Below are 26,623 nucleotides of genomic sequence, written 5' to 3'. Positions count from 1 at the left end.
TCGACACGTAAAATCAAGCCCATTTGATCACTTTGGTTAAGAAGCTTACATAATAACACTAAGCAATACTACATCCTGGGTATGAGTTATACCTACTCTGTGTCTCCAAAATGCCAACTCCGCTTCACAACACTGCTATCATCAGTGAGTTGATATGCAATGTCTCAAAATTCTGTACAAAGGAGACTCACATGAGCCTTGCCTCTTCACATTTCCTCTTTATGTACATCCTCAACTACCATCACTGTGGGTCAGCTAGTCAACCCAAAAATTTTCTTTACAAACAAGCTAGATGCCATAAGTTACTCAAACTGCATAAACTTTGATGACTTGCTCAATGGGTCCTCGGCAGACGGGACAATTCCAGTTCTTCAATTTGACTTCATTCAAACATTTCATGCAGCCAGCTAAGTGCCCGCAAGGAATGCAAGCTCCTTCAGCACGGGCATCCCAACAAACAACACAAATTCCTCCACCGCTGTCATCCGTAGTGATACAACATGCTACCTCTGACAAAGGGGGAGCTGATGGAGGGGCTGCAATTGGCTGCTCAACGCTAGTTGCTGCCCAGTTGTCCGAGGGACTACGCTCTGCCATCCACCCACTATACCCCACCTTACTTGGCCTTTCCAGGTGCTTCTCTGGATTAGCAGCTCCCCAGCCCTTATAGCTTTCATCTGGACCATCCCATCCATCCCATTGACTTGTGTCATATCCATGAGAAGTTGTTGGTGAGAGCGGGACTCCCTCTTCTGCTGCCGTGCGAATGGATTCATCAAGAGCCATTGCTAATGCCAATTCCTCAGGTATGGGTTCAACAACTGGATTATTATAACTGGTTGATACAGACTGTAAGCAGACTGAGGATGGAGCTGACACAGACTGCAACACCGGTTGCTTGCTTGGAGACGGCTGTAAGCTCACAGGATGAATTTGAGACAAGTTCCCCTGTTGGTGGCCCGCAGCATGATCGTCTGCTCTATTTGAACTCAAAGGAATTCCACATGCAGCTCCATTCTGCTCCTGAAAAGTTTTTCTCAGTTCTGTTCAAGCAGAGGCAAATTTTACATTCACAGCAGGTAAGCCAAGCACTCACTGCTTACCAAAGAGAGTCCCTTGCAAGCCTTATACAATTTCTCTGATTGAGCCTTATCCCCTCTTTTTTCAGCATAAAACTTATACTTCGTTTCTGTGACAACACACTCTACAGTGAGTCATACCTCTCTAAGAGATTTCACTTGAAAACATAACTAAGCGATTGAGGATGACTTACTATGAGCTCTATCTGTCACATACAGAACAGGATCTACGAGAGTAAAGTTGGGTTCCTCTATGTCAACATTGGCAAGTGATATTTTTGTTCGAGGTTGTGCCACCTGTCAAAAAGAGACCTCAATTAGAACCTCCCACATACTCTACTTGACATAGTAAATTTGCAAAAGCGATACTAACATTGCACAGCCCAGCAGGATGAGTTGACGACGAGTGAACCCCATTCCATAGGCTTACCTGTAAAACAATAAAGATTTAATTATTTTTGCAAGAAAAGAGATCCTTCCATTAGTTGATAATAACTGCCCGAAGGCTACAAACCACCTCTACGAGAGAGGGCTACATTAGAAACATAGGGAGACTCTCCCAATGAGAAAAAGTATGTACAATGAGGGCTAGATCACTAGAATATTCACAGGTTGAAGTAACCCACGTACCTTATGGGCATGTCATGACTCATAGTCAACCTTTCAAAAAAACATGCATGTACCCTCAAATGTATCCACATTTGATTGGAGTTGAGGCAGAAGAAGAAAGACTGAACTGCCTAGAGTGTTGCTTTTGTGCACCTATGGCTTGCAAAGGGGGGACTATGCCACTGTCACTCTCAAACGCTGTGTAACTCACAACCTAATGTGAAAAGCAAAGATTGTCTCTCCATCCTGAAGCCTGCCAAATATACTATCAACATCTGGTGCAATAGGACTTGTTTTCAAATCTTCTGGCTTGCAAAGGAGGACTATGCCACTGTCAAAACCTTCACTCTCAAAGGATGTGTAACTCACAACCTGATGCCAAAAGCAAAGATTGTCTCTCCATCCTGAAGCTTGCCAAATATACTATCAAAGTCTGGTGTGATAGGACTTACTTTCAAATTTTTCGCAATAACTTTTGTTTGAAGGAAGTTTTGGGTGTTTAAAAGTTTGTCCACAGTTTAGGAGTTCATTCTGATCGTTTTCCTTCAGTTCCAAATTTAGGTCAGAGCACACTTTTGGAGCCACTTTTGAGGGTGTTAATGCGAGATTTTGGAAGAGTTTTGTACGTAGAAAACGCAGCCCTTAACACAAGGAGAAAGATTGGTTCTTAGAGTATTTGCAGATTCCATTGTTTTGCTGCTCGTTGAAGCCCATAGATCATAGCTACAAGGAATGGCCATTTTCAGGTCTCCGTTCCTCATTCCCATCCCAATTTCCGGTTCCAAATCCCCGTTCCGTGTTTCAAACGTGTCACATGCACACTTCACTTGGCCACGTGGACATGCTTCTGCCATAGTGTAGCATGAGTCTTAGCTTAGGATTGGGCCTGGCACCTTTGTGAGCCTCTAGCAAAGATGTGCGTGTCCAGGCCGGTCGAACTTGCATACCCTCTCTTGCACAGAACAATTATTCCATCATGAGCATTTTCCAGAGCATAGAACCCTTATTTCCAAATTACACATTTTTCACTTATTTATTAATAAGTGACTTTTGTTGGAAAAGTAGGTAGGGCAAATTGCTAAAGAACTGTAAAAGAACCCCATTGGGCACTCAGTAGAGGCAGAGGAGGCAGCAAAAGGTGGTGCACGAAGTGTTGCACCCGGCAGGTGGTCTCTCTCTCAGCAGTACCCCAGCAGACTAGCGTTTTCAGTTTCAGCCCAAGATTAGTCCTAGTGTTTTTGGATTCAGCCTCAAGCACAACAGATCAGCCAGCGTTTTGGTTTACAGCCTCAACGTTTGCAGATTAGCCCCTTTGCCTCGCAGATCACACCCTTCCGCTAGCAGATCCTCACCATACCGTCAGAACAACCAGCGTTTTCAAATTTCAGCACCTAGCGTTTTGCTAGTCGTCGTCACTACCGTCGTCGTCGTTGACATAGTCCCAATTTCCCACAGCAGATCAGATTTCAGTTTTCAGCCAGCAGCATCTCTAGCGTTTTTCATTCTCATCCCTTCCTCGTTGTCATCTACATCATCGTTGCCACCGACATCGTCATCGCCATCGCAGTCACCATAGTCGTCGTCGACATCATCATCGTCGACATAGACCCCATCAATACCCCGTCGTCGACATAGACCCCATCAATACCCCGTCGTCGACATCATCGTCTTCGACATAGACCAGCAATACCCCGTCGTCGACATCGTCTTCTTCGACATAGACCAACAATACCCGTATCGACATCATCATCTTCGACATAGACCATCAGCACCTCGTAATCGACATCATCGTCATCAACATAGAACCTCAGTACCTCAATACCCCTCCAATACTGCAGTACCCAATACCCAGCATCAGTAGTGTCAATATCCATTAGGATTAGAATCTCAACATTTGGTCATTGTATCAGCATTGTGCAAGAATAAGAAAGTACTTGCTCTGGCAACAAAGCAAGGGGGCCTTGAGGGTTGGTACCCGGACATTGTAACAGATTCACCACTTTTGTATCAGTTCGGTCTCATAGGTCATTCTGGCCTTTTGGAGACGTTAATATAACATTTCATTTCATATCTCTCTCTTTCAGTTCGGTTCAGTTCAGTTCTTTCAAACGAAGTGTCCCTTGTGTTTGTGCGGAGTACTAGATCCAAGCTAAATCCTTATTCACTTCCGCTGTACCTCACATTGGTATCAAAGCTCTACACGTGCTTCGGCTTCGCGAACTCAAGGAAAGAACCTAAAGAAGAACCCCAGAAGAACCAAGAACCAACAAGAACCCAAGTTTAACCAAAGAACCCAAGGAACCTCTCCCAGTTTTTTTTTCCTGAAAGACTCTTTGAGTCCCGACCATGGACTTATCATATCCCATCTTCATTGCCATGCCTTTGAAGGAAGATTGACATCGGATACACGAGGACCCAGATCTTGAGTACCAAGATCTACTTGCCTCTTTTGCGGACATGGACAGAGTATCACCTTGATCTCTTTTCCCGATCCGTGCATTAGGCATTATGTTCTTGGCATCTAGCTGCATCCATTTTCCTCGTCATTGACCCTTTGGACAAAACTCCAGAACCAAACCTCAGTCTATCAGCACCGGGAATGTTTTTACCACAGATATTGGTTGGGTGTCAGCAAAGACCGGCCAAAGTAGACTCGGTATCTAGAAAGAAGCCCAGACTGGCGTCAATATCTGAGACGAAGCTTAGGCTGGCTTATCTATGGCGGCGATCGCTGAAATTTGTTGGTTAGTAACCCTTATGATAGGTGTTTTCATCTCCAACAGTTATCACAGAACCCACAGTACCAGCAGAATCCGCAGTCACCGGTTTTGGAGGAATTATCATTGGTGATGCATCCACAACATTAGAAGCATTCATCATTCAGCATCAAAAGTACAAATAGAAGTTCGACAGCTGTGCCTCACTTTTAACAGGGGGGGATGTCACGTACGCACTTCACTTGCGCCACGTGGACATGCTTCTGCATGGTCTAGCATCAATCATAGCCTAGCTTAGGACTGAGCTTGGCACTTCGTGAGCCTCTAGCAAGACGTGCATGCCCAGGCCGGTCATAGTTGCATACCCTCTCTTGCACAGAATAGTTATTCCATCATGAGCATTTTCCAGAGCATAGAACCCTTTTTTTCCAAAGTACACATTTTCACTTATTTATTAATAAGTGATTTATGTTGGAAAAGTAGGTAGGGCAAATTGCTAAAGAAACTATAAAAGAAACCCATTGGGCACTCAGTAGATGCAAAGGAGCAGAAGCAGCAGAGCCTCTCAGGCAGCAGTACCCCACATAGCAGTACCCCAAGCAGCAGCATCAACGTTTTGGAGCAGATTTCAGCCATCAGCGTTTTTGCAACAGTACCATCCCTTTAGCCTCATCGCATCCCCAATTCCATTCCCGGTAACAGATCCTCCATCCCTCGCAAAAAATTCAGTTTTCAACCTCAGCGTTTTTCAGCCTTGTCATCACTGTCGTCGTCACGACACAATACCGTATTTTCAGCCCTTACATCAGCACCAGTTTTCAGCCTTCCAGATCAGCCAGCGTTTTCAGTTTTCACCCTTAGTGCCCGCACGCAGCAGTTGTCGTCGACACGTCGTCATCGACATAGTCCAGATTTCAACAGATTCTTAGCGATAGCAGATTTCAGCCCTAGCGTTTTCAGATTTCAGCCCTAGCCTCGCGTCGTCGTCGTCACGGCGACATCGTCGTGTCTGTGACGGTCGTCGTCATCGTCACATCGTCGTCGTTGTCGACATGGTACCTCAAGCATCTCAAGCACCCTAAGCACCTCAAGTATTCACAGCATGACCAGCATGATCCCATCGTAGACCTCCCCATCCTCGACATAAAACCCGCATGACCTTGTCGTCGACTTCACCGTCTTCGACATAAAACCCGCATGACCTCGTCGTCAACATCATCGTCTTCGAAATAGACCAGCAGTATCCGTTGTCGACATCGTCATCTTCGACATAGACGAGCAGTACCTTCATCCGTAGTATCCACCCCTTTGGAGGAATTTTCATTGGTGATGCATCCACAACATCAGAAGAATTCATCAGTCAGCATCAAAAGTACATATAAAAGTTCAGCAATTGTGCCTCACTTTTAACAAGGGGGGATGTCACGTGCGCACTTCACTTACGCCACGTGGACATGCTTCTGCCATAGTCTAGCATGAGTCTTAGCTTAGGACTGAGCCTGGCACCTTTGTGAGCCACTAGCAGGACGTGTATGTCCAAGCCAGTCGCACTTGCATACCCTCTCTTGCACAAAACAATTATTCCATCATGAGTATTTTCCAGAGCATAGAACCCTTTTTTCACTTATTTATTAATAAGTGACTTTTGTTGGAAAAGTAGGTAGGGCAAATTGCTAAAGAGCTATAAAAGAAACCCATTGGGCACTCAGTAGAGGCAGAGAAGGCAGCAGAAGGTGGTGCACCAAGTGTTGCACCCGGCAAGTGGTCTCTCTCTCAACAGTACCCCAGCAGCCTGGCGTTTTCAGTTTCAGCCCAAGATCAGTCCTGGTGTTTTTGGATTCAGCCTCGAACACAGCAGATCAGCCAACATTTCGATTTTCAGCCTCAGCGTTTGCAGATCAGTCCAATGAGCTTTCAGTTTAAAAGGGTGTCTCTTGGAGCACATTGGTTGCGAGAAGTTCACGATGATATTGTCAATCAAGGGCTGCTGAGAATGAACATGTTTTGGTCGATGTGCGTGCCAAATGTGGCATTTGTATGCCCAACGTGGTGTCCTTTGAGGGCCACCCGCCCATGAGCCATAAGGTCAATGGCCGCCCAAGGGAGGCCGCCCAATGGCTAATGAAAGTGTGAAGGGGAGGAAAAATAAGGGAAAAATGGCATGGCGGTAGTGAACAGAGGCGAATGAAGAAGAAGAAGAGCTTGCGCTGGGCTGTGAGAGGCTCGCAAGAAGTCGCCCATGAAGCGTAAAACCCTCAGCGGCATATGGGGCCCCTTTTCGGCTCTTCTTTTGCGAGGTTTGGAGCTACTCCAGAGTCGCCATGCCATGTCAGCAAGGGTTTATACCCACGGCCCCTAGCAACGACGGCGCCGTCGTTGCTTTAAGGGTAGGGGGTGGGGGGGGGGGGGGGGGGGGGGGGGGGGGGGGGGGGCTATAAATAAAAGGGGAAGGTTTTCTTTTAGCAAGGTAAGTAAAAGAGAAAAAAGGAGAACTTGAAGAGCATGAACGAGAGGAGACAAGGGCAGTGTTTTTTTAGGGCATGAGGAACCTGTGGAGGAGGGAAGATGAGGCCCATGAGGGAGGGCTCGTGACTAAACATGTGGTGCATCAATGGCAACTTTATTTCCTCCATTTGGGTCATCCTCTAACAGGCTACTGTTCAACGGGCATTCTCGATTGTCCTACCGGTATATCTTCCCTGAAAACAACCGTTTTTTGACAGGAGTAGATTGTTTGTGCATGTGATCCTCACGGAAGATTACATCATTGTTGCCAATAACCTGTCCCTTTTCGGGATCCCACAACCTATACCCCATTTCACCATCTTCAGCATATCCTAGGAAAATACATTTACATGACTTCGGTTCAAGTTTGTTGTGATCTTCTCGTTGCACGTGCACATAAGCTTCGCAACCAAACACTCTCAAATGCGAATATAGAAGTGGCTTGCCGGACCACACTTCCTCGGGTACTTTTCCATCCAAATCCCTATTTGGTGAGCGATTAATAAGGTGAATAGTTGTTTGCACAGCTTCTGCCCAAAAACCATAGGGTAATGCAGCATGTGACAGCATACTTCGCACTTTCTCTTGAATAGTACGATTCAAGTGCTCAGCAACACCATTTTGGGAAGGGTTATGAGGAGCAGTCAACAATCTCTTAATTCCCTTGGAGTCACATAAGGCATTAAATGCATTTGATGTGTACTTACCACCATTGTCAAAGCTAAGCATTCATTTAAGTGTCTTGCCAGTCTGATTTTCAGCATATGCAAGAAACTTTTTGAACAATGCCAAGACATCACTTTTCAAACGGGTTGCATATACCCACACTTTACGTAATGCATCATCAATAAAAGTGACAAAATACTTGCTACCACCTAAAGATAGCTCTGACATTTCACATACATCAGAATGTACCAAATCTAAAGGTGATGACTTCAAAGACATAGACTTCTTGTGCGGTGTTTGAGCATGTTTCACAATGTTCACAATGAGAAAAATTAAAAACCTCAAACACAGCGCATAACCTAAATGAGATAGTGAAACCGGCCTGTTCAATCCAAAAAGGACGGTAGACTTTACTTTAAACCTTGATTTAGCTTTCACCCATTATTAGTCGTCTATTTTACCTGTACTTTCAAGACACAACAAAGGGGAGAGGAATACAGGCTGCTAGATTGCACCTGTATGAGTAGACGGACACCAGATTGGCCCCTAACTTAGGCGCCCCTTTCGGTATTTCTTTATTGTTCAAAAGAGGGAATAAACGCTGTGGTTCCCTACAAGCTGCCCCGCACAAACTCGGCTGAATTTCCACTGTTCCAACCCGATTTCGGCAACATAACTGTACTAGAACCCTTCACGGTCAGTATTCCCACGCATTAAATGACTTTCCCGACGCATACGGGCACTTTGCAAAACCTGGAGAGAATCTGCAGCACACTGAATTCTCTGTTTTCAGCCCTGAAAATGCGCCAGATCACCTGTACAGTGGTCCCCTTGCGTCCCCGAACCTCCTGGGGGTATTAGGGTCCGTTTAGGGCCAAAACCCTAAACCTGCAAAAATACACAGCAGGCTGTAATTCACTGTTTCGGGCTCCGTTTCGCGTGCCGGTCGCATCCTTAGCAAGTCCTCGAGCTCCCGCACCTGTAGGGCTACATGCCCTTTGAATCGGACGAGATTTCTGGCGTGAAACCTCTCCGAATTCACCTGTACCTGCGGGGGGATTAGCCGCTAGCTAATCCAGTACCTGTGCAAGAGGCTCTTGCCTCGGCAATCGCGCATGAACCCACACAACTGTACATTGGTCAAATGAAAAGCCCACTAGAGGGGCATAACATACTGCCAAAGGGGAGGGAGAGGGCAGTGCGTAGCGTGCAGGGCATCACTCCTGGCACCGCACTGTGCATAAGAGGGAAAGCAAGCACTCCATAGCTCTTAACCTGTGACAAAATCTGAAAATGAGGCTCTCTCTCCTTCAAATTCAGCGCCACTTCTTGTTGCATGAGGCAAGTGCACCAGAAGGTGCCACTTGGCACATTTACAAGCATTTTCCCGTTTCAGGGTTGCCGTCTAAAAATATCCCAACTGGTTGCCCAGTTGACTTCACGACAGAGTAAGAAAATGTTCCCCTTGTCATTCCGGAGGTAATGACGTCAACACCTTTTCAGGTCCCAAAATAGCAGTTCCCTAAATTTTAGGAGATACTACCATTGTATCTGTCTAGGTCATCCGACCCTCTTTGTACACTGCGGCCACATCCAGAACTGAAATGTAGCCTCTGTAGCAAAGGATTCCACTTTGGCTAGTCAATGACCCCACTTGGCTAACCATAGTCCTTGTCCAACCTTAGTGGTCTCTTGCCCTCAAGCCTGGACTCCCTCTGGACAGTTCCACACTAGCTATGCAATGCAGGGCAGTTAGATTTCCCGAGGGGTGTTTCCAAAAAGTGAAAGTAAATAGATAATAAGAAAGAAATCAACAAAAAGGATAGATAGTAGTCACACGCTGGTGACATACCCCCCTCTTGAAATCTCAAACGTCCTCGTTTGCATCTATGTCGTACATGCTTACTGTCAACACTGATGTATTCAACACCTGTCGACCATATATACAACACATACATGCTCATTGTCAACCCTGGTGTATTCAACACCTCGTTGACTCATGTATTGCCTGCGTGTGAACCCTGTCCCAATGACATAGTGGTAGCTTCGCACTGTGCCATTGCTTTGAGTCACTAACTTTCCAATGACAAAATGGTAGCTGCACATTTTGCCACTGTCTTATAGTACACGTTGGATCCCGTAACACTTTCGAGCATACCCAAACCGACAGTTTAAGAATGCAGTTACACATGTACTCTTCAATAGAAGCAATCACTGTATCCTTGACAAACTGACAAGAAATACTCACTTCTATAGCACTAACCAACTTTTGGACATTCCATAAGAGCAATTGCCAAACTGACAATCTGTACAGCTCTAACATTCATGTAACAAGTATTTGATTTGAGCTTACTTTAAATACCATGTACATCATTTGTTTCAGAAGCCATTGTCACACTAACAATCCATGTAGCTCTGAAACTCAAGGGATCAAGGTAGGTTGCAAATCGAAGGCTTCAAGGTAAAGTGATAACACAGTTGGTGACTCTGCAAGTTCACCTTCTTCCATCCACTTAGCATCCATTGGTGGATAGTTTCTGAACTTTATCAAGTAACACCTAGCAACCTTGCCTTTCACTTTCCTTTCTTTGTGTGCCAAAATCTGTTCAAGGACCAAGATCTCGTCAAGTTCCTCGACTTCCGGCTGATCTTCAGCTGGCATATCTTCTGGCACATCACCCACATAGGGTCTGAGAAGACTCACATGAAACGCATTGTGAATCTTCCAATTGTCAGGCAATTTCAGCCTATATGCAACATCACTGATTATGTCGCACACTTGAAAAGGCCCATAGTAACGCATGCTGAGCTTTGGAAGCAGTCTTTCCTTGCCCTTCATCTTCTTTAACCTTGCCTTTTCAAAGCGTAAAAGCACCCAATCACCAAGTGAATATACCACTTCACGACGGTGACGATCAGCTGCTTTCTTTTGCTTTGCCTGAGTCCTTTCTAAGGCCACTTTGACCTTCTTGTACATTTCATCCATGTCCTGAACATACTTATCTGCTTCAAATATCTTGTCCTTTGTATGCAGTATGGGAGGAACTTTCTTGCCACCTTCAACTATCTCAAAGGGTACCTTGCCAGTTGATGAATGCACTGTATTATTGTATGCATACTCCACCAATGGCAAATACTGCTCCCACTTTCCTTTATGCTCTCACACATAGCACTTCAGCAGATCTAGGACAGTAGAATTTGCCTCTTCTGACTGCCCATCTGTTTGAGGATGAAATGACGTAGAGAATTTGAGCGTGGTGCCCATATTCTCAAACAAGCCTTTCCAGAACAAACTTGTCATGCGTGGATCACGGTCGCTAACAATCGACTGTGGCATGCCATGATACTTGAAAATATTGCTCATAAACAAGCGTGCCATCTGATCTGGCTTTATCTTCTTCCTAACATGAATAAAATGAGCCTGTTTGCTGAATCTACAAATAATGGTCCAAATACCATCGTTTCCTGTCTGCGTTCTCGGAAGATCAAAGATAAAATCCATAGCAATACTTTCCCATGGTTTATCTGGAATAGGTAGTGGTTGCAATAACCCTGGTGCCTTTTGCCTGTCAAACTTGACCTTTTGGCATATTAGGCATTCTCGCACAAAGGCATCCACATCTCTTCTCAATGTAGGCCAGTAGAAGAATGTCTCAACCGCTTTAATTGTAGCATCAATACCACGATGCCCTGCATACGGTGGGACATGACTCTCTTCCATAACTTTGCGTCGCAATGGCTTTGTGACACACAATCTGCCATGCATCATCATGAACCCGTCTTTAAGAAGATAGTGTTCATGACGTTGTCCATCCATTAGTTGCTCGAAGACCCTTGCAAAATCTTCATCATTTGCATACTGAAATTGACACAGCTGAAATTTGATTCATCACAATCTGACACTTCACGTGCAAAAACCAAGTACGCAGAAAGATGCTTTTTCATTACAGAAGTAATAGCAAAAGCTGATACAGTGGGAATAGACTCCCCTTTAAGCTTTACATCCAGAATGTGAGTCTTTCCCCTGCTCTGTACAGTGATCTTTTTGTTGTAGGCATCCATGATTCCCTGTACACGAAACAACCAAGGAATACCTAACAACACATCACATCCGTCCAGTGGCATGATGTAAAATTCTTCAGCATCTACATAGGACTGGATATGTAGACGCAACTTTCCAATGATGGGTGTCACAGCCTCTGTATGGCCAGGACATGCCCAACCTGCCTCTGCTGTATACCCCATCTCTTCAGGTCTGATTCCCAACTTTGAAGCCAATTCTGGGGAAATAAAGTTGGCTTTGGCACCTGGATCAAAGAAGATAAGCACTGTTTGATCCCTGACCTTTCCCCATGCTCTGCAAAGCTCACTTGCATCTGAATTTGGCTTGTCGCCCACCATATCTGGCACTAGACCAGCCATGGGCTTCTTTCCTTTCTTGTCCTCCTTGTCTTCAGAATCAGCTGGCCTTTTCTTTGTAGGACAGTTGTAAGCAATGTGGCCAGGCTGCTCACATATAAAGCATTTGTTTTCTGTCCTCAGGACCTTCTTTTGCTCTTCTGACTTGCGAGGAAAACGTCTTTTCCATTTCTTTGCTGGTCCTTTTTCTGATTCAGCCGTAGCTTTGTCTTTCCCTGCGTTGGCTGACTCCTGAGTCCCTTTAGGAGCCTCATTGGGAACGTGCTTCTTGGCTGAATTTTTCTTGCCTGATCCTGCCTTGACGCCAGTGTTAAATTCACAATCTTCTCCCTTGAGCAAACCATTGCCAGTGTTTGCTACCTCGATGAGCTGCGTCAAAGTAGTGACTTTTGTCTTTGTGCATTGTAATCATCCAGATTTCTGCAAGTGGCAGCATTTAGCTGGTGCCATTCTGTCATGGCATCTGCTTCAAAGTCATGAGATAACCAGGCTGCTGCAAAAATCTGCTTGAAGTAAATCCATGTGGACGGAGCTTGCCCTTAAGCAATAGAGTTGTCCACCATTGTCCCGCATTCCCTGTCAAGAAAGTGGCTGCCTTGCGGACCTTTGAAGCCTCTGTAAAGTTTCCCCCTGCATAGGCCTTGTCAAACTGCTGGAGGAATGAGAGAGCCTTCTTCCTGTCATCAAACCCTGTAAAGGTTGTGAAAGACACACCTTTGCCACCTTCTTTATACGGAGTTGGCCTCTCCAGCGGCGTTAAATTGTCATATGGAAGTGACTAAAACATGGGAACACTATTAGGGTTCATCTGTGTTCCTTGGCCGCTATTAACTTGACCTGGAAATGCCATATTTGGCTGCTGATTTGTAATTCCAGCCATACCAAAATTTGCCTGTGGCATCCCAAATTGGCCCTGAGTACTCTGAAACCCTGGTTGCATACCCATGACACTGTACATGGGGTTAGGCATCATCGTTTGAGCACCCCCAAACACTGTTCCTGGCGTATAAAACTGATTTCCAGGTGCATGACCAGGCTTGTTCTGGAATACGGATCCACCTCCAAAATAGCCAGGGTGTACTGAAGGTGGTGGGAAGACCTGTTGCATAGCTTGTAGGTTGCTTCCCTGCCCATTAGAACCAGCTATAGGCTGCTGAAAGGTGGCGGGCTGAACTGGTACAGCTTGAAAGACTGGCATCTCAACCACCTGTTCTTGCACCTTAGGCATAGGTTGTGGAGACTGCATGTTCTCCGTCAAGTGTACAGGTGTTTCCATTGACTGTGCGGTATGAATCACCTGTGCTCGAGCCTTAACAGGCTTTTGAATATGATCCAGTGACCCAACTTGCTGAGACGGAACAAGAGGTTGCAGAAAGGCTAAAAACCTCGGGTTCTACATTACTTGTGTGAACATAGCCACAGCAGTAGCCAACTGGGTCCTGAATATATCGTCATCTGTCTGTGGTGGTCTTGACGACTCACCCACTTCATGTGTCTGTTGACCCTGTGAAGAGGAAACCTCTTCAGTCACATCATCTGGTCTGTCAACCATAATTGCAATTCCCTGTGTCTGGTCTATGATCCCCTGTGTCTTCAAGCCCAAAACTGACCAAGGCTCACTTCTATGGGAAAAAGTGATTTAATCCCGTCGATGGAACCATGAAACCGGCCTGTTCAATCCAAAAAGGGCGGTAGACTTTACTTTAAACCTTGATTTAGCTTTCACCCATTATTAGTCGTCTATTTTACCTGTACTTTCAAGACACAACAAAGGGGAGAGGGATACAGGCTGCTAGATTGCACCTGTATGAGTAGACAGACACCAGATTGGCCCCTAACTTAGGCGCCCCTTTCGGTATTTCTTTATTGTTCAAAAGAGGGAATAAACGCTGTGGTTCCCTACAAGCTGCCCCGCACAAACTCGGCTGAATTTCCACTGTTCCAACCCGATTTCGGCAACATAACTGTACTAGAACCTTTCACGGTCAGTATTCCCACGCATTAAATGACTTTCCCGACGCATACAGGCACTTTGCAAAACCTGGCGAGAATCTGCAGCACGCTGAATTCTCTGTTTTCAGCCCTAAAAATGCACCAGATCACCTGTACAGCGGTCCCCTTGCGTCCCCGAACCTCCTGGGGGTATTAGGGTCCGTTTAGGGCCAAAACCCTAAACCTGCAAAAATACACAGCAGGCTGTAATTCACTGTTTCGGGCTCCGTTTCGCGTGCCGGTCGCATCCTTAGCAAGTCCTCGAGCTCCCGCACCTGTAGGGCTACTTGCCCTTTGAATTGGACGAGATTTCTGGCGTGAAACCTCTTCGAATTCACCTGTACCTGCGGGGGGATTAGCCGCTAGCTAATCCAGTACCTGTGCAAGAGGCTCTTGCCTCGGCAATCGCGCATGAACCCACACAACTGTACATTGGTCAAATGAAAAGCCCACTAGAGGGGCATAACATACTGCCAAAGGGGAGAGAGAGGGCAGTGCGTAGCGTGCAGGGAATCACTCCTGGCACCGCACTGTGCATAAGAGGGAAAGCAAGCACTCCATAGCTCTTAACCTGTGACAAAATCTGAAAATGAGGCTCTCTCTCCTTCAAATTCAGCGCCACTTCTTGTTGCATGAGGCAAGTGCACCAGAAGGTGCCACTTGGCACATTTACAAGCATTTTCCCGTTTCGGGGTTGCCGTCTAAAAATATCCCAACCGGTTGCCCAGTTGACTTCACGGCAGAGTAAGAAAATGTTCCCCTTGTCATTCCGGAGGTAATGACGTCAACACCTTTTCAGGTCCCAAAATAGCAGTTCCCTAAATTTTAGGAGATACTGCCATTGTATCTGTCTAGGTCATCCGACCCTCTTTGTACACTACGGCCACATCCAGAACTGAAATGTAGCCTCTGTAGCAAAGGATTCCACTTTGGCTAGTCAATGACCCCACTTGGCTAACCATAGTCCTTGTCCAACCTTAGTGCTCTCTTGCCCTCAGGCAAGGACTCCCTCTGGACAGTTCCACACTAGCTATGCAATGCAGGGCAGTTAGATTTCCCGAGGGGTGTTTCCAAAAAGTGAAAGTAAATAGATAATAAGAAAGAAATCAACAAAAAGGATAGATAGTAGTCACACGCTGGTGACAGATAGAGTTAACATTCCTTTCATGTGTCCTAACCGGCCATGCCACAAGGAAACACTTGGCTGTTCGGTTATGGTCACCACATGATTACATGAACTAGATACATACAAAGGATATAAGGTGTTAGATTTAGACCCTTTTGCTACAATCCTTGACCCCTTACATATCTTCCATTTGCGATCACCAAAACTAGTATGATAGCCCGCTTCATCTAGCTGACCCGTGCTAATCAAACTCTTTCTCAAGCAATGTGCATAGCAAAAACGTAGCTTCATCATGATGTTGAATTGCAAATTTGTCAGTTGGCTGAAAATTGAATTGAACTCATTCAAAATGCACCGACATCAAAGTGCCTTCCTCCATATGAAGGTCCATGAGCCTTTTCAACCAATATACTTTGCTAGCAACACTTTGTTGAGCAAACAAATCATGCCTTTTTCACATTTCCATGCATCCAAAGAGAATCCGACACAAAAAGCATAATCGTGGAGCGTGCAAGCTCATCCGTCTCTTCCCACTCTTCATCATCCATACCTGCTGGTTTTATCCCTTTTTTCCTTAATTGGCCTCGCCTGCCTCTTCTGTAAGAGAACATTGTAACACTGAATCTTCCATATAGCAGAGTTATGGGCGCCTTTCCAACTTTTTGATGTGCAACAGATTGCTACTATCACTGTTGGAGACCATGTGTTACCACGAGAGACCAATGAAACACCCAAATACAAGTAGCAAATGCTGAAATTAACCTGTAATGACACAAATTCAGCACCTCAGCTGATCATACATGTGCCAAAAGACCCAAAATGTCATCAATTTGGCAATTCCGCAGTGTCAATACATCAATTTCAGAAACAGTCCTGAAAATTCAGCATCAATTTCTCATTCCAAGATAAGAAATTGCAACAATTTCGCTTCAAAACGCAAAACCCCCGAGTTCAATGTGTCACAAATTGCGTCAGAAATAGCCTATTAATGCATTGCCATGGCCAATTTTGCGTGAATTATCAAAATTAAGCAAAACCCCCAAATGCAAACGAGATTAAACTCGCTTGATCTGCTGAAATTAATTTCTGAATTTCTGAAATTTCAGCAAAAACTCAAATTTCTAAGCTCGAATTGGCACCGAAAAGACTCGAATTGAGTAAGAACTTCCCATAAAACGCTTAAAAATATTCCACTTTTAAAAAAACTTCTGAGAACCCATCTTTATTCTTGTGCTTGCATCTTTACGCGTATTCTTTTTTCTAGTTCCTAGCATACCAATGGAATATTCCCTTTCCAATGCTCCCGTCACCCCACACGTGACACATCAAGAATATCCGTTTCCCGGCCTCTCCTACCGAACTAACGATACAACCCCTTCGCAATGCTTAATCACCTATCGTATGACACGTCAGTTCCTGATGGCTTTTAATAATTCTAGTAGATCTACAATTCCTAACCTTACGGTTCAAGTAAACACAATTAAATATCCTAATTTCAATAGATAGAAATTACCGAAAAAAAATAAGAAAATAGTCCATTTAGCAACTCTCTCTCTCTCTCTCTCTCTCTCTCTCTCTCTCTCTCTCTCTCTCTCTCTCTCCCAAAATGCTCCTAAGAAGTTTATTTAATACTTCGTACTTAGTTTTTTTCACATTTATTTTCACACTTTCACACTTGGTACTTTAGTACTAAGGTACCCAGACATTGTAACAGATTCACCACTTTTGTATCAGTTTGGTCTCATAGGTCATTCTGGCCTTTTCAAGACGTTAATATAACATTTCACTTCTCTCTCTCTGTGGAAAAGCGCTCATCATGACGGTGCGAGACCTATGGGGCGACGCTCCAAACAGCGGCGTGGAATTGTAATGGATCATATAGGCTAGATGTAGGTGCCTTTGAAGACAACTTTAGGGACAGAGACATAGTTTTCTACTCAGAGACACACCAGATACCGGGACAGCTTATGCCACATGTGAAGGGGTATTTATGGGAAACAGCTGGTCGACCAGACAAGAGATCTCTACGAGGTAGCCAGGGTACAGGAGTAGTAGCAGTCTTATTTAAAGAGGAGCTGAAACCACTACTACAGATTATCAGGAAAGATGAACAAGCAAGGTATATGTGGGTGAGAATGAGAGCCGAGACGGGTAGATTTCTATATATCGCTATATGCTACTTCCCTCCAAGTACATCAGTCTACTCCTCACCTAAAGGACAGTCCCCTTTCTCCATATTGAATAATGACATATGGGTTCTCTAGAGATGGAGACATCGTTCTCTTAGGAGACTTTAATGCCAAAACGGCCAACTCTACAACAGTATTTTATGATAATTCTGAGGAAATGCTCAGAGAAGTGGATTTATCACAGGAGGGGCTTACTAGAAACTCACAGGATAAAGAACACACTAAATAGGGGAGACATCTCATGGAGATGGCAACTACACATGGTTTGGCCATACTTAATGGTCTAGAGAATTTCCCTTTATCTGGGGGATTCACATGCTTCCCGCACAGGCATGGGGCCAGTACAATGGATTATGTCATGACTTCACCAAGCTTTATTTCTATTATCGAGGACTTTAAGGTGGGACCCAGACCGGTTGGGATTGCAGTGGATCATGCTCTCTTGACCTTATCAATCTCCTTCCAATACAATGCCTCTCAAGTACAAAGAAAGAAGACACACAAGATATACTTTCACGCCAGAGACTGATTCAGTCTATGTGGAAAAGATCTATAATAGGATGTGGGCAGCCGAGCCAATATATACTGTAGAGGAGATTACTTCTCAACTAACAGAGATACTACATGGAGAAACACAAGAGGCATACCCACATACTCAGCCTGATCAGAAGAGAGGATCTTGGAACATGCCTCAAAACAGTTGGTACGACGAGGAATGCAGAGAGACGAGAACCCAGGTCCAGAAAGAGCTTACACTTGGGATCATCACATATAAGCAGTCTCGGATTGCTCTTCGGCGTATAGTACGTCGCAAGAAAAGGGCATTTTTAGCCAAACTGGAGAAGGATTTATATCAGCTCTTCTTGAGTCAGGACTCACATGAGGCCTAGCGTTTATTTCACGAGCACTCATCGCCTCCAGCAATTACTTCTCCGGAGATTTGGGGTCAATATGTAACCTCATTATATATGGTATCTGGACAGCCTCCATTACCAAATCCGCTAGAGCCATGCCCTGCTACTAGTACTTTCTTTACTACGGAAATGGTGAAAAAATCCATTGACAAGATGAAGACAAGAAGAGCATATGATCATGAGGGTTTAGTAGCAGAACATCTGATCCATGCAAGGGATCTACTTTTAGAAGTCCTTGCTCGTCTGTTTAATCGGGTCATGTGTGAAGGATTACCTGAATCTTGGAAATTATCTACTATCGTGCCTATTTTCAAGTCAGGGGATCCTATGATACCCGGGAACTACCGTACCATTACGGTGGGTTACACACTGACCCAACTGTACGCATCCATTCTGGAACAAAAATTGAGTAGATGGGCAGAGAATGAGGGCATAAGGGCAATAGGACAAGCTGGATTCAGGAGGGGTTATTCCACTTTAGATCATATTCTTACGCTCAGAGCCATTATTGAGGAAGGAAGAGCAAGCGGGAAAAGGATGTATTGTTGCTTTGTGGATTTTCGGAAAGCTTTTGATACAGTACCAAGGGCCAGATTGATGCGCAGAATGCAAGAGTTAGGGGTCCCCAAAGAGATTATCTGGGGGATCATGGCCTTATACGGGTCAGTAACTGGTTATGTACGTGCTCCAGAAGGGGATACCGACATTGTTCATTCCACCGTTGGAGTAAAGCAGGGATGCCCACTGTCCCCTACTTTATTTGGTATGTATATAGATGAGGTATCAGATTACATTGATAGAGAGGGTGACAGAGGTGCTCAACTTGCAGGGTCATGGATCCCTTTGTTATTGTATGCAGATGATATTGTACTCATAGCAGAATCACCAGATGGAATGTAGAGGCAGTTAGATGCATTACATAAATTCGCGGAGGACAGCGAACTGTCGGTAAATTTGGGTAAAACCAAAGTTATGGTGTTTAACACCACACCGCAGTGGGTTAGCAGATCGGCACCTACATTTGCATATGCCAGGATACAGTAGAGTACACAGATGCATACACATACCTTGGTGTGGTATTTACAGGACCGAAGTTCACTCTTAAGAAAGCAGCGGATGCTAGATTGTCCAGAGCCTCTGCGGCCTTGGGAGGGTTGGAGAGGATGTGTTCACAAGTGCAGTTTCAGGAACCACGAACAAAACTTTGGCTCTTTGATACTGTGGTGGCTTCGGCTATGCTTTATGGGGTCCAGATTTGGGGACCATCTGTGGATCAGGATAATTGGAAGTCAATGGAGAGACCTTTGGTATCTATGATTTCCCAAATGATTAGAGCCAAGGCCTCCGTACCACATGCGATTACCCGAGCGGAACTAGTTGCCCCTCCGATAGAAATTGAAGCTCTTACCAGATCAGTGTCCTTTATACATGGTTTGTGGGATACAAATAATTGCCGATATACTAGATTGGCCCTCGAATCCTCTCGACACTTAGCAATGAAAGGAGATACATGGTATGCGCAACTGTCCTCGTGGTTTTAGAGACACGCGTTCAGTATGGAAAGATTACCCCCCTTCCAATACTTCTTGAGGCTCCATCACTGGCAATCACACGGACGGAGATTAATAAAACCATCCGCCAGGATCTTATACATTTGGACACTAAGAGGACATGGGTAGACCCACGAAGATGGCCGACTACAAAGAAAACTTCCTACAGCTATCTGAAGATGGTTTTGTGATTCGCTCGAGCTACATGGATACCACCCGTCTCATGGTTTGAGATGTGCTATTGGTCAGATTCGTACATCCTCACACCAGCTGGAAATTGAATTTGGCAGATTTAGGGGAATCCCACCTGAGAGCAAAATTTGCAAGTTATGCGGAATGGAGCCGGAGATAGAACTACACTACATATGCCATTGCACCGTATACTATGAGATACGTGGGCGTTTCCATTGCCTATTTAAAGAGGGCTTTGGACCTCTAGATAGAGTCATGCAATACCAAGATCAAAGATGCTTAAGCCTGTACCTACTACTGGAACTACATCGGCACAGGGATAATTTAATGAGAAGACAAAGAGCACTACAGCCTCAGAGGCAGATCACATATTTCTTCGGATCGAGAGAAGCAGGAATGGAAGGAGAAGCAAGAGGCCAGCAGCGAGCACAAAGGAGTACCCACATTCATACCAAAGGCACCCTCATTGACAGGGCGATTGAGCTTAGGAAATCGAGACGACCACGACCGAGATGCAGAAGCACACTTCACCGGAGGAGACTACAACAAAGGATTAGAAGCATTCTAGCTAGACACCCAGAATGCTCCTAAGAAGTTTATCTAATACTTTGTATTTAGTTTTTCACATTTATTTTCACACTTTCACACTTAGTACTTTAGTACTAAGGTACCTAGACATTGTAACAGATTCACCACTTTTGTATCAGTTTGGTCTCATAGGTCACTCTGGCCTTTTGAAGACGTTAATATAACATTTCATTTCATTTCATTCTCTCTCTCTCTCTCTCTCTCTCTCTCTCTCTCTCTCTCTCTCTCTCTCTCTCTCTCTCTCTCTCTCTCTCTCTCTCTCGTGTGTGGCGAGAAAGGCGCTGTATTCAGTGTACATAGGAGAACTGTAGAGACGTTCAATGGCCTATCACCCAGAGGAAGTACAAAAATGGGCTAACAATGTGTAGGCTATGTAAACATCAAGGTGGTCTGTACGATGAATGTACAAGGAACCGTTGTAGGGATGCATAATGCCACGTGATGTGGCCATGGTCCCTACTGAAAAGAACTGACAATCTTGTCCATGTGTGAAGCAAGACGCATCAACATTGCTCCGCTGCCCTGCAGGAGCTGACTAAAGAATCCCAGTGACTACGAAGAGTATGCAATGCCTCTGCTCAAATCGTTGTCAAAATGGTGGACATAGGGAAAGACTAAGAGCCCAAAATGTGTGCACACTGAGCTTTCCACATGGTCCAAAGCGTAATGTTGCATATCGTGGTGAAAATTGTGTCTCACTGGCAGAAATCCAACTCGTGACCTGCATCTGGGACATCTGTAAAGTGCATGGTCTATATCCTAAGGGAGTAAGCAAGAAGACCGGATCTATATATGTAGAGTGCATGGTCTATATCCCAAGGGAGTAAGTAGGAAGACCGGATCTGTCAGCAAGCCCTGAAAAAAGGTATGTGACCCCAGAAATTGCAAAAGCCATGGAACTCCCCCCCACCTCACAAACCCATCATGGATGCCCACTCTAATCAACAAACAACAAATTGCCATCCACACCAGCTGTGCATATGGGCAAACCCAAAAACAATGCCTCAAGGACTCAGGCTCCAGAGTACATCTCTAACAAGTCAGATCATGACCACTGACTACTAACCAAGTGCCTATAGGCAATCCAGCATGTGCTATCATCCACATGAAAAAACATATCCTACGGCTGATCCCGAGGGTCTCCTCCTGTGACAAACTCGTACAAACCGGGCCACAAGGCCAACTGAAAAAATTTGACAAAAAGGCAAGGGTAAAAAACCTCCCAAAGAGAGAAAATGTGCCCTGGCCATCTATAAAGGAGAGAGGGACTTCCAGAAGCTTATGAAGATAGGCACCCCAAACCAGCTGTACAAAATGTTCAATTATTATTAAGGTATGTGTAATATATTAAAGGAAGCAAGCTGTGAGTGAGAGTGGTAGAAGCTGCCCGAGGAAACAGCTACCAAGAATCTACGCCAAAAGCTGACATCAGCCACTTCTTGTTCCTTTCAAATCACCAGGTTCAGCCTTGGCTTGACAGACATCACTCCTAATCACTACGGAGCACTAAAAAAGCAGTTTGTTGCTCTGATTCTGATCTACTGCAGAAAATCGGGACATAAGGACCTTGGCATAAAGAAGCAGTCTCAAAAGAGTATTCTCCCACCAAGGAGCGAACAAAAAGCACTAAACTGAGCTCGCATAAGAAAATTCACAGCCCTTGGAAGAAAACCCATCTCTCCTTCAATGCTCTGCCATCTCATGCTTGTCCCCAGAGGCTTGAGCTTTGTGTAAAAAATTTACTATGTTTTTGAAGCAGCTTCATGGCAGAGGAAATACTCTGCGATGTTCCATGAGTGGCTTAAACCATTGTTTCTGAGTGCAGAGGAGAGACCCTGCTGAGAATTCTGGACCCAAGTGTGGGTGACTGCAAAGGAGAGAGATTTCCTATAGTCTTCAGCTGTTTGCTGATTTTGATAAGAAAATACCTACATAGGCTCCTCACCATCAAGAACATGGCACACTTGTGGCCCCTCTTGTGTCTTTATAAGAGGGATATTCGTCAGGCAAAGTTAATCCTTTTCAGCTGTGTAAAACATTCACTTTCAGCTTGTGTTGGCTGAATTTTGAGGCAGTGTAGCATCCTATAGTCTACCCTTCCGAAGTTTACTAACGACCAGTACAGCCAACAAGGGAAGTAGTCCTTCAAAGCATCAACCATAAACCTTGCTAAACCATCATTATGCGAACTTCACTCCTGACCAGATCAAGCATGGCAATAAGGTACATTACATTACAACCTAACCCAGTCTCCCCAGCACTTACCTTGGGGGCTTCGTAAATGGCAAGTTCATACACTGCTGTTCCCCTTGATAATAATTTTGTTGGTAGCACCACTGCCCACCTAAAAGCATCAAAAGACGTGTAAGAAGTCCTGAATAAAGGTTTGCTGGGACAGCATTTAGAACAACGCTAACCAAACGCAGTAATTTCAGAAGCTCTACTTCTTACACTTTTTTGGTGACCAACTTTGGCGCAAAGGACTCTAGAAAGCTAAAACCAGACAGCTCCCGCAATGTTCCACTGAATAGGCACAGCCGTTCCTGTACTTCTAGATGCTTAGTATAAACCAAACAAAAAATTGGTCCAAAAAACACCACGACCTGACAATATCAATACCTTGCTTCCCACAATGCACTTACCTCTAATAATCGCACCACTGTAACTTGGCCTCTGTTTCTTGCCAAATCAAGTGGAGTGTGCCCATCGTCATTTACAGCCAGAGGATTGGCTGTACAAGATCAAAAGACAGGATTTTTCTTTTTGATAAAAGGCCACAAGCAATAACTACTGGCAATTTAGTAATCCTTACCACCACGAGATAGGAGAAGAGTGGCAGTCTTGTCAAGGCCCCTCTTTGCAGCATGATGCAATGGAAAACCTCCATAAGCCCCTGCATTATGATAACAGAGATGTACATCTTAACACACTCTACTAGAGAATTGAAATACAGACTGTGTATGGCTCATTACCCTACTTGGAGACATAGTATACCTGATCTATATACATTTATGTTGGCACCCAGATTCAAGAGAGTGATGGCCATATCAAGGAGCTCGCCTCGTGTGCACGCCAAAATGAGTGGAGTCCTTCCTTCCTTGTCCACCCACTGCATAAAAATACAATAAATGGGATAAAAGATGGATCCTATAAGCTGACAGTAACTATTCCATCCTCATGCTTGAAATAATGAAGGCTCATCACTGATTTACTGATGTCTTACTGGTAACCAGAAACGCCACAAGACTTCTATTTTAATTGAAAAGGCAAGCTTTCAGAAGTTAAACCAACCAGTAACAATTATCCCATGTACATTCACAGTATCCCTCAAAACCACAATCTTTTCAGCACGCGCACACACTCTCTCTCTCTCTCTCCATCTCTGCATACTACCTCGAGTGAAGCTCCCTCTCGGTGCAGTGCCTTGACAGCATCATGGTTTCCATTTTGAACTTCTTGATAAAGCAGTTCTTCCTTAGAGTGATTTGCACCCATGTCGATCTACAAAACAGTTGCAGAACATCTCTAGTCTCTAGATCAGAAAAGGCAATCTAATTAGCAAGTATAGCAGAAAGCTGATGCTCTGCACAGATCACATATGTGACAACTTCACCAGAATCTCTACAAAAAATTAGAGAGGAAAAAAGTGAGTAGAGTGATGTTTTCTCTGTTTAACAGCTGATTTTAGACTCCAATGTCACAGTGCGCGCATGTATCAAGCACACTAAATAAGATACAAGGGAATTTGAACTAAAGGATACTCCTTTGTGTGTGATGAGAGAAAATGAGAGAGAATCGTTCCTTGTGTGTGTGTGTGTGTGTGTGTGTGTGTGTGTGTGTGTGTGAGAGAGAGAGAGAGAGAGAGAGAGAGAGAGAGAGATTATTTCTTACTATACAGTAGCTGTGTGTGTGTGTGTGTGTGTGTGTGAGTGAGAGAGAGAGAGAGAGAGAGAGAAGAAGAAGAGAATTTTAACGTCGTAGGAAACTATACCAGAGAGAGAGAGAGAGAGAGAGAGAGAGAGAGAGAGAGAGAGAGAGAGAGATTATTTCCTGCTATACAGTAGCTGTCCATAGGTTCTCTCTCTCTCTCTCTCTCTCTCTCTCTCTCTCTCTCTCTCTCACACACACACACACACACGCACGCACGCATATTACATGTTTGATTGCCAGTGTAAGGGGAGAGAGGGAGAGAGAGAGAGAGAGATCGAACCAGGCGACACCGTTGCGCAGCAATTCATCAAGCAATGGCTGGTGAAGCGCCTTCGACAGACAAGCTGGCTTAGCAGGAGAGCAAAGGCAGCAGAAGGCGATCCAGTGGAGGCTCGAGCAGGCCCCCGGGGGGGTGGGTTTGGGGGGGGGGGGGGGGGGGGGGAGCAGTACAAAGGAAGAAATCTTCCTTTGCTATTCGTGTGAGGTCAGCTCCCTTTCTCAACTGCCATCCTTTTCTCTGGATGAATTTGCGCCTATGCATTGCCTACCTGCATGTGTATGTATGATGATGACAATGATAAATGGCTTGTATCCAATGTTAGAGCTCCTCCCCATAGCTAGCTAGCCCTTTCACTATTGCAAACTTTTCCTTTTGGCACTGCCTTTAAGAAAAGCTTGGTATTAGGCCTAGCAAGCATAATGTAGATCTTAGGGTAGTGTGTGTCACCAAGAGAACCATTGATAATGACAAAGGAGAGTATGTTTGCCTTAATTAACTTGCATGTTGACATTATCCCATTTGCAAGAAGTTCATTTCTTCTCTTTTGTTGGGAAGGGAGGTGGGCATGCTAATCTTCGACTAATTTTTTCACATCTTATCAAATATTATGCTCCATGGTGCTTCTCTAGCACCAAATCTTGTAGCTTTTGGCAATCTTTGAGACTTGTAACTCTTGCATTTGCACACACAAGCTCGCTTGCTTTCTTGACTTACTTGCTTATGTCAGATTGTTCCCTCCCTCAAGAACGAGAACTCAAAGCTTCAAAAGCATGTATATACATGTGGGTTAAGAACTCCTTCAATTAGCGAATTTGGCTAATTGATAAGGGACTAGAAGCAAAAATGCTCACACAAATATATTATCATTGAGAGTAGTTTTAAAAGTCAATTACATTTAATATTAAGCTTCCATAACTTAAAAAACAATAGCATGGATGAATTGTGAGAACGTGCAAAGGAACAAAACGTGACATTGGTGATGATGTCGATAATAATAAACAAGCTTGACCATAAGCCAATAAAGGTTGTGTGTGTGTGTGTGTGTGTGTGTGTGTGTGTGTGCGTGTGTGTGTGCGTGTGTGTGTGTGTGTGTGTGTGTGAGAGAGAGAGAGAGAGAGAGAGAGAGCAAGGCCAATTGGAGAAGCTAGCACAATGCAATGTGTGCGAGTTGCATTATTGGAGAGAGAAGACAAACTACAGCTTGCGAGCTTGAGTGGCTTGCATGAGCCATGATCAGTAGCGTGCACAATAATACTAAGCAACGATGGAAGTGATGAGGCAATATGAGACCTCATGTGATAAGCGACAAAGCCATATTAAGAATGACAATAGTGAGTGATTATAAATGGAACTAGCAATGAACTTTCATGATGATCTCTCTAAATACCTAGGGCGTTGATACCATGTTGATAAAGTAGGATCTTCTAGAGAGATTAGAGTCAAGAAAATAAAGCAAACAATGGGCACAAAACTCTCTATATATTATGAGAGAAATGAGGCTTATATAGCCATGTTCAAGAGGTTGCTGCATAAGCAATGAGCAATATTGATTTCAACATTTTTCTCCCATTTAGCTCCTTCCTTGATGCTTTAGTTCCATGTTATAATCTCACATTTCCACATTAGCTATTGAGTCCATTCTTGTAGAGCACTTCCATGGGTAATCCCTTCCCCACAAGCATTGTTAAAAGTAGCCAGGTGTTATAGTAATCTGATGTGTTAACTAATATATTTTTCATTGTATTGTTGGGATGCGGCTTGAACATTGCCTATTGTTAGAGCTTCACTCAAATTGGACAACTCACATTAAGATATGGCTATGTTAATATTAATGGATCCCTCTCTTTCGTTTTTAACCACTTTCAAT

The 26,623-nt window shown here is 44.5% G+C and overlaps 1 protein-coding gene across 3 annotated transcripts; it reads right to left on the bottom strand.

Annotated features, from left to right (window-relative positions):
• Nucleotides 1-24,915, bottom strand: LOC147436483 (putative E3 ubiquitin-protein ligase XBAT34). Of its 3 annotated transcripts, none has more exons than XM_086489359.1 (11): nt 24,757-24,915; nt 23,940-24,047; nt 23,541-23,655; nt 23,359-23,439; nt 23,189-23,277; nt 22,998-23,089; nt 22,812-22,890; nt 1,453-1,509; nt 1,274-1,376; nt 1,104-1,189; nt 1-1,023 (listed from the first exon to the last, which is right to left on the bottom strand). In XM_086489359.1, the coding sequence occupies exons 2-11, from the start codon at nt 24,039-24,041 to the stop codon at nt 307-309; spliced, it is 1,521 nt and encodes a 506-aa protein (XP_086345485.1). In that variant the 5' UTR covers nt 24,042-24,047; nt 24,757-24,915; the 3' UTR covers nt 1-306. The 3 variants fall into 3 exon arrangements, with proteins under 3 accessions (XP_086345485.1, XP_086345487.1, XP_086345486.1); XM_086489361.1 differs by having other exon boundaries at nt 1-1,017; XM_086489360.1 differs by having other exon boundaries at nt 23,940-24,078; nt 24,757-24,911.
• Nucleotides 24,916-26,623: the final 1,708 nt, after the last annotated feature.

This window comes from Adiantum capillus-veneris, chromosome 18 (genome assembly GCF_014529385.1).
Source record: "Adiantum capillus-veneris isolate H3 chromosome 18, ASM1452938v2, whole genome shotgun sequence".
Classification (NCBI taxonomy): domain Eukaryota; kingdom Viridiplantae; phylum Streptophyta; class Polypodiopsida; order Polypodiales; family Pteridaceae; genus Adiantum; species Adiantum capillus-veneris.
Note: the sequence above shows the minus strand (reverse complement) of the source record. Positions and strands in the feature narration are given on the sequence as shown.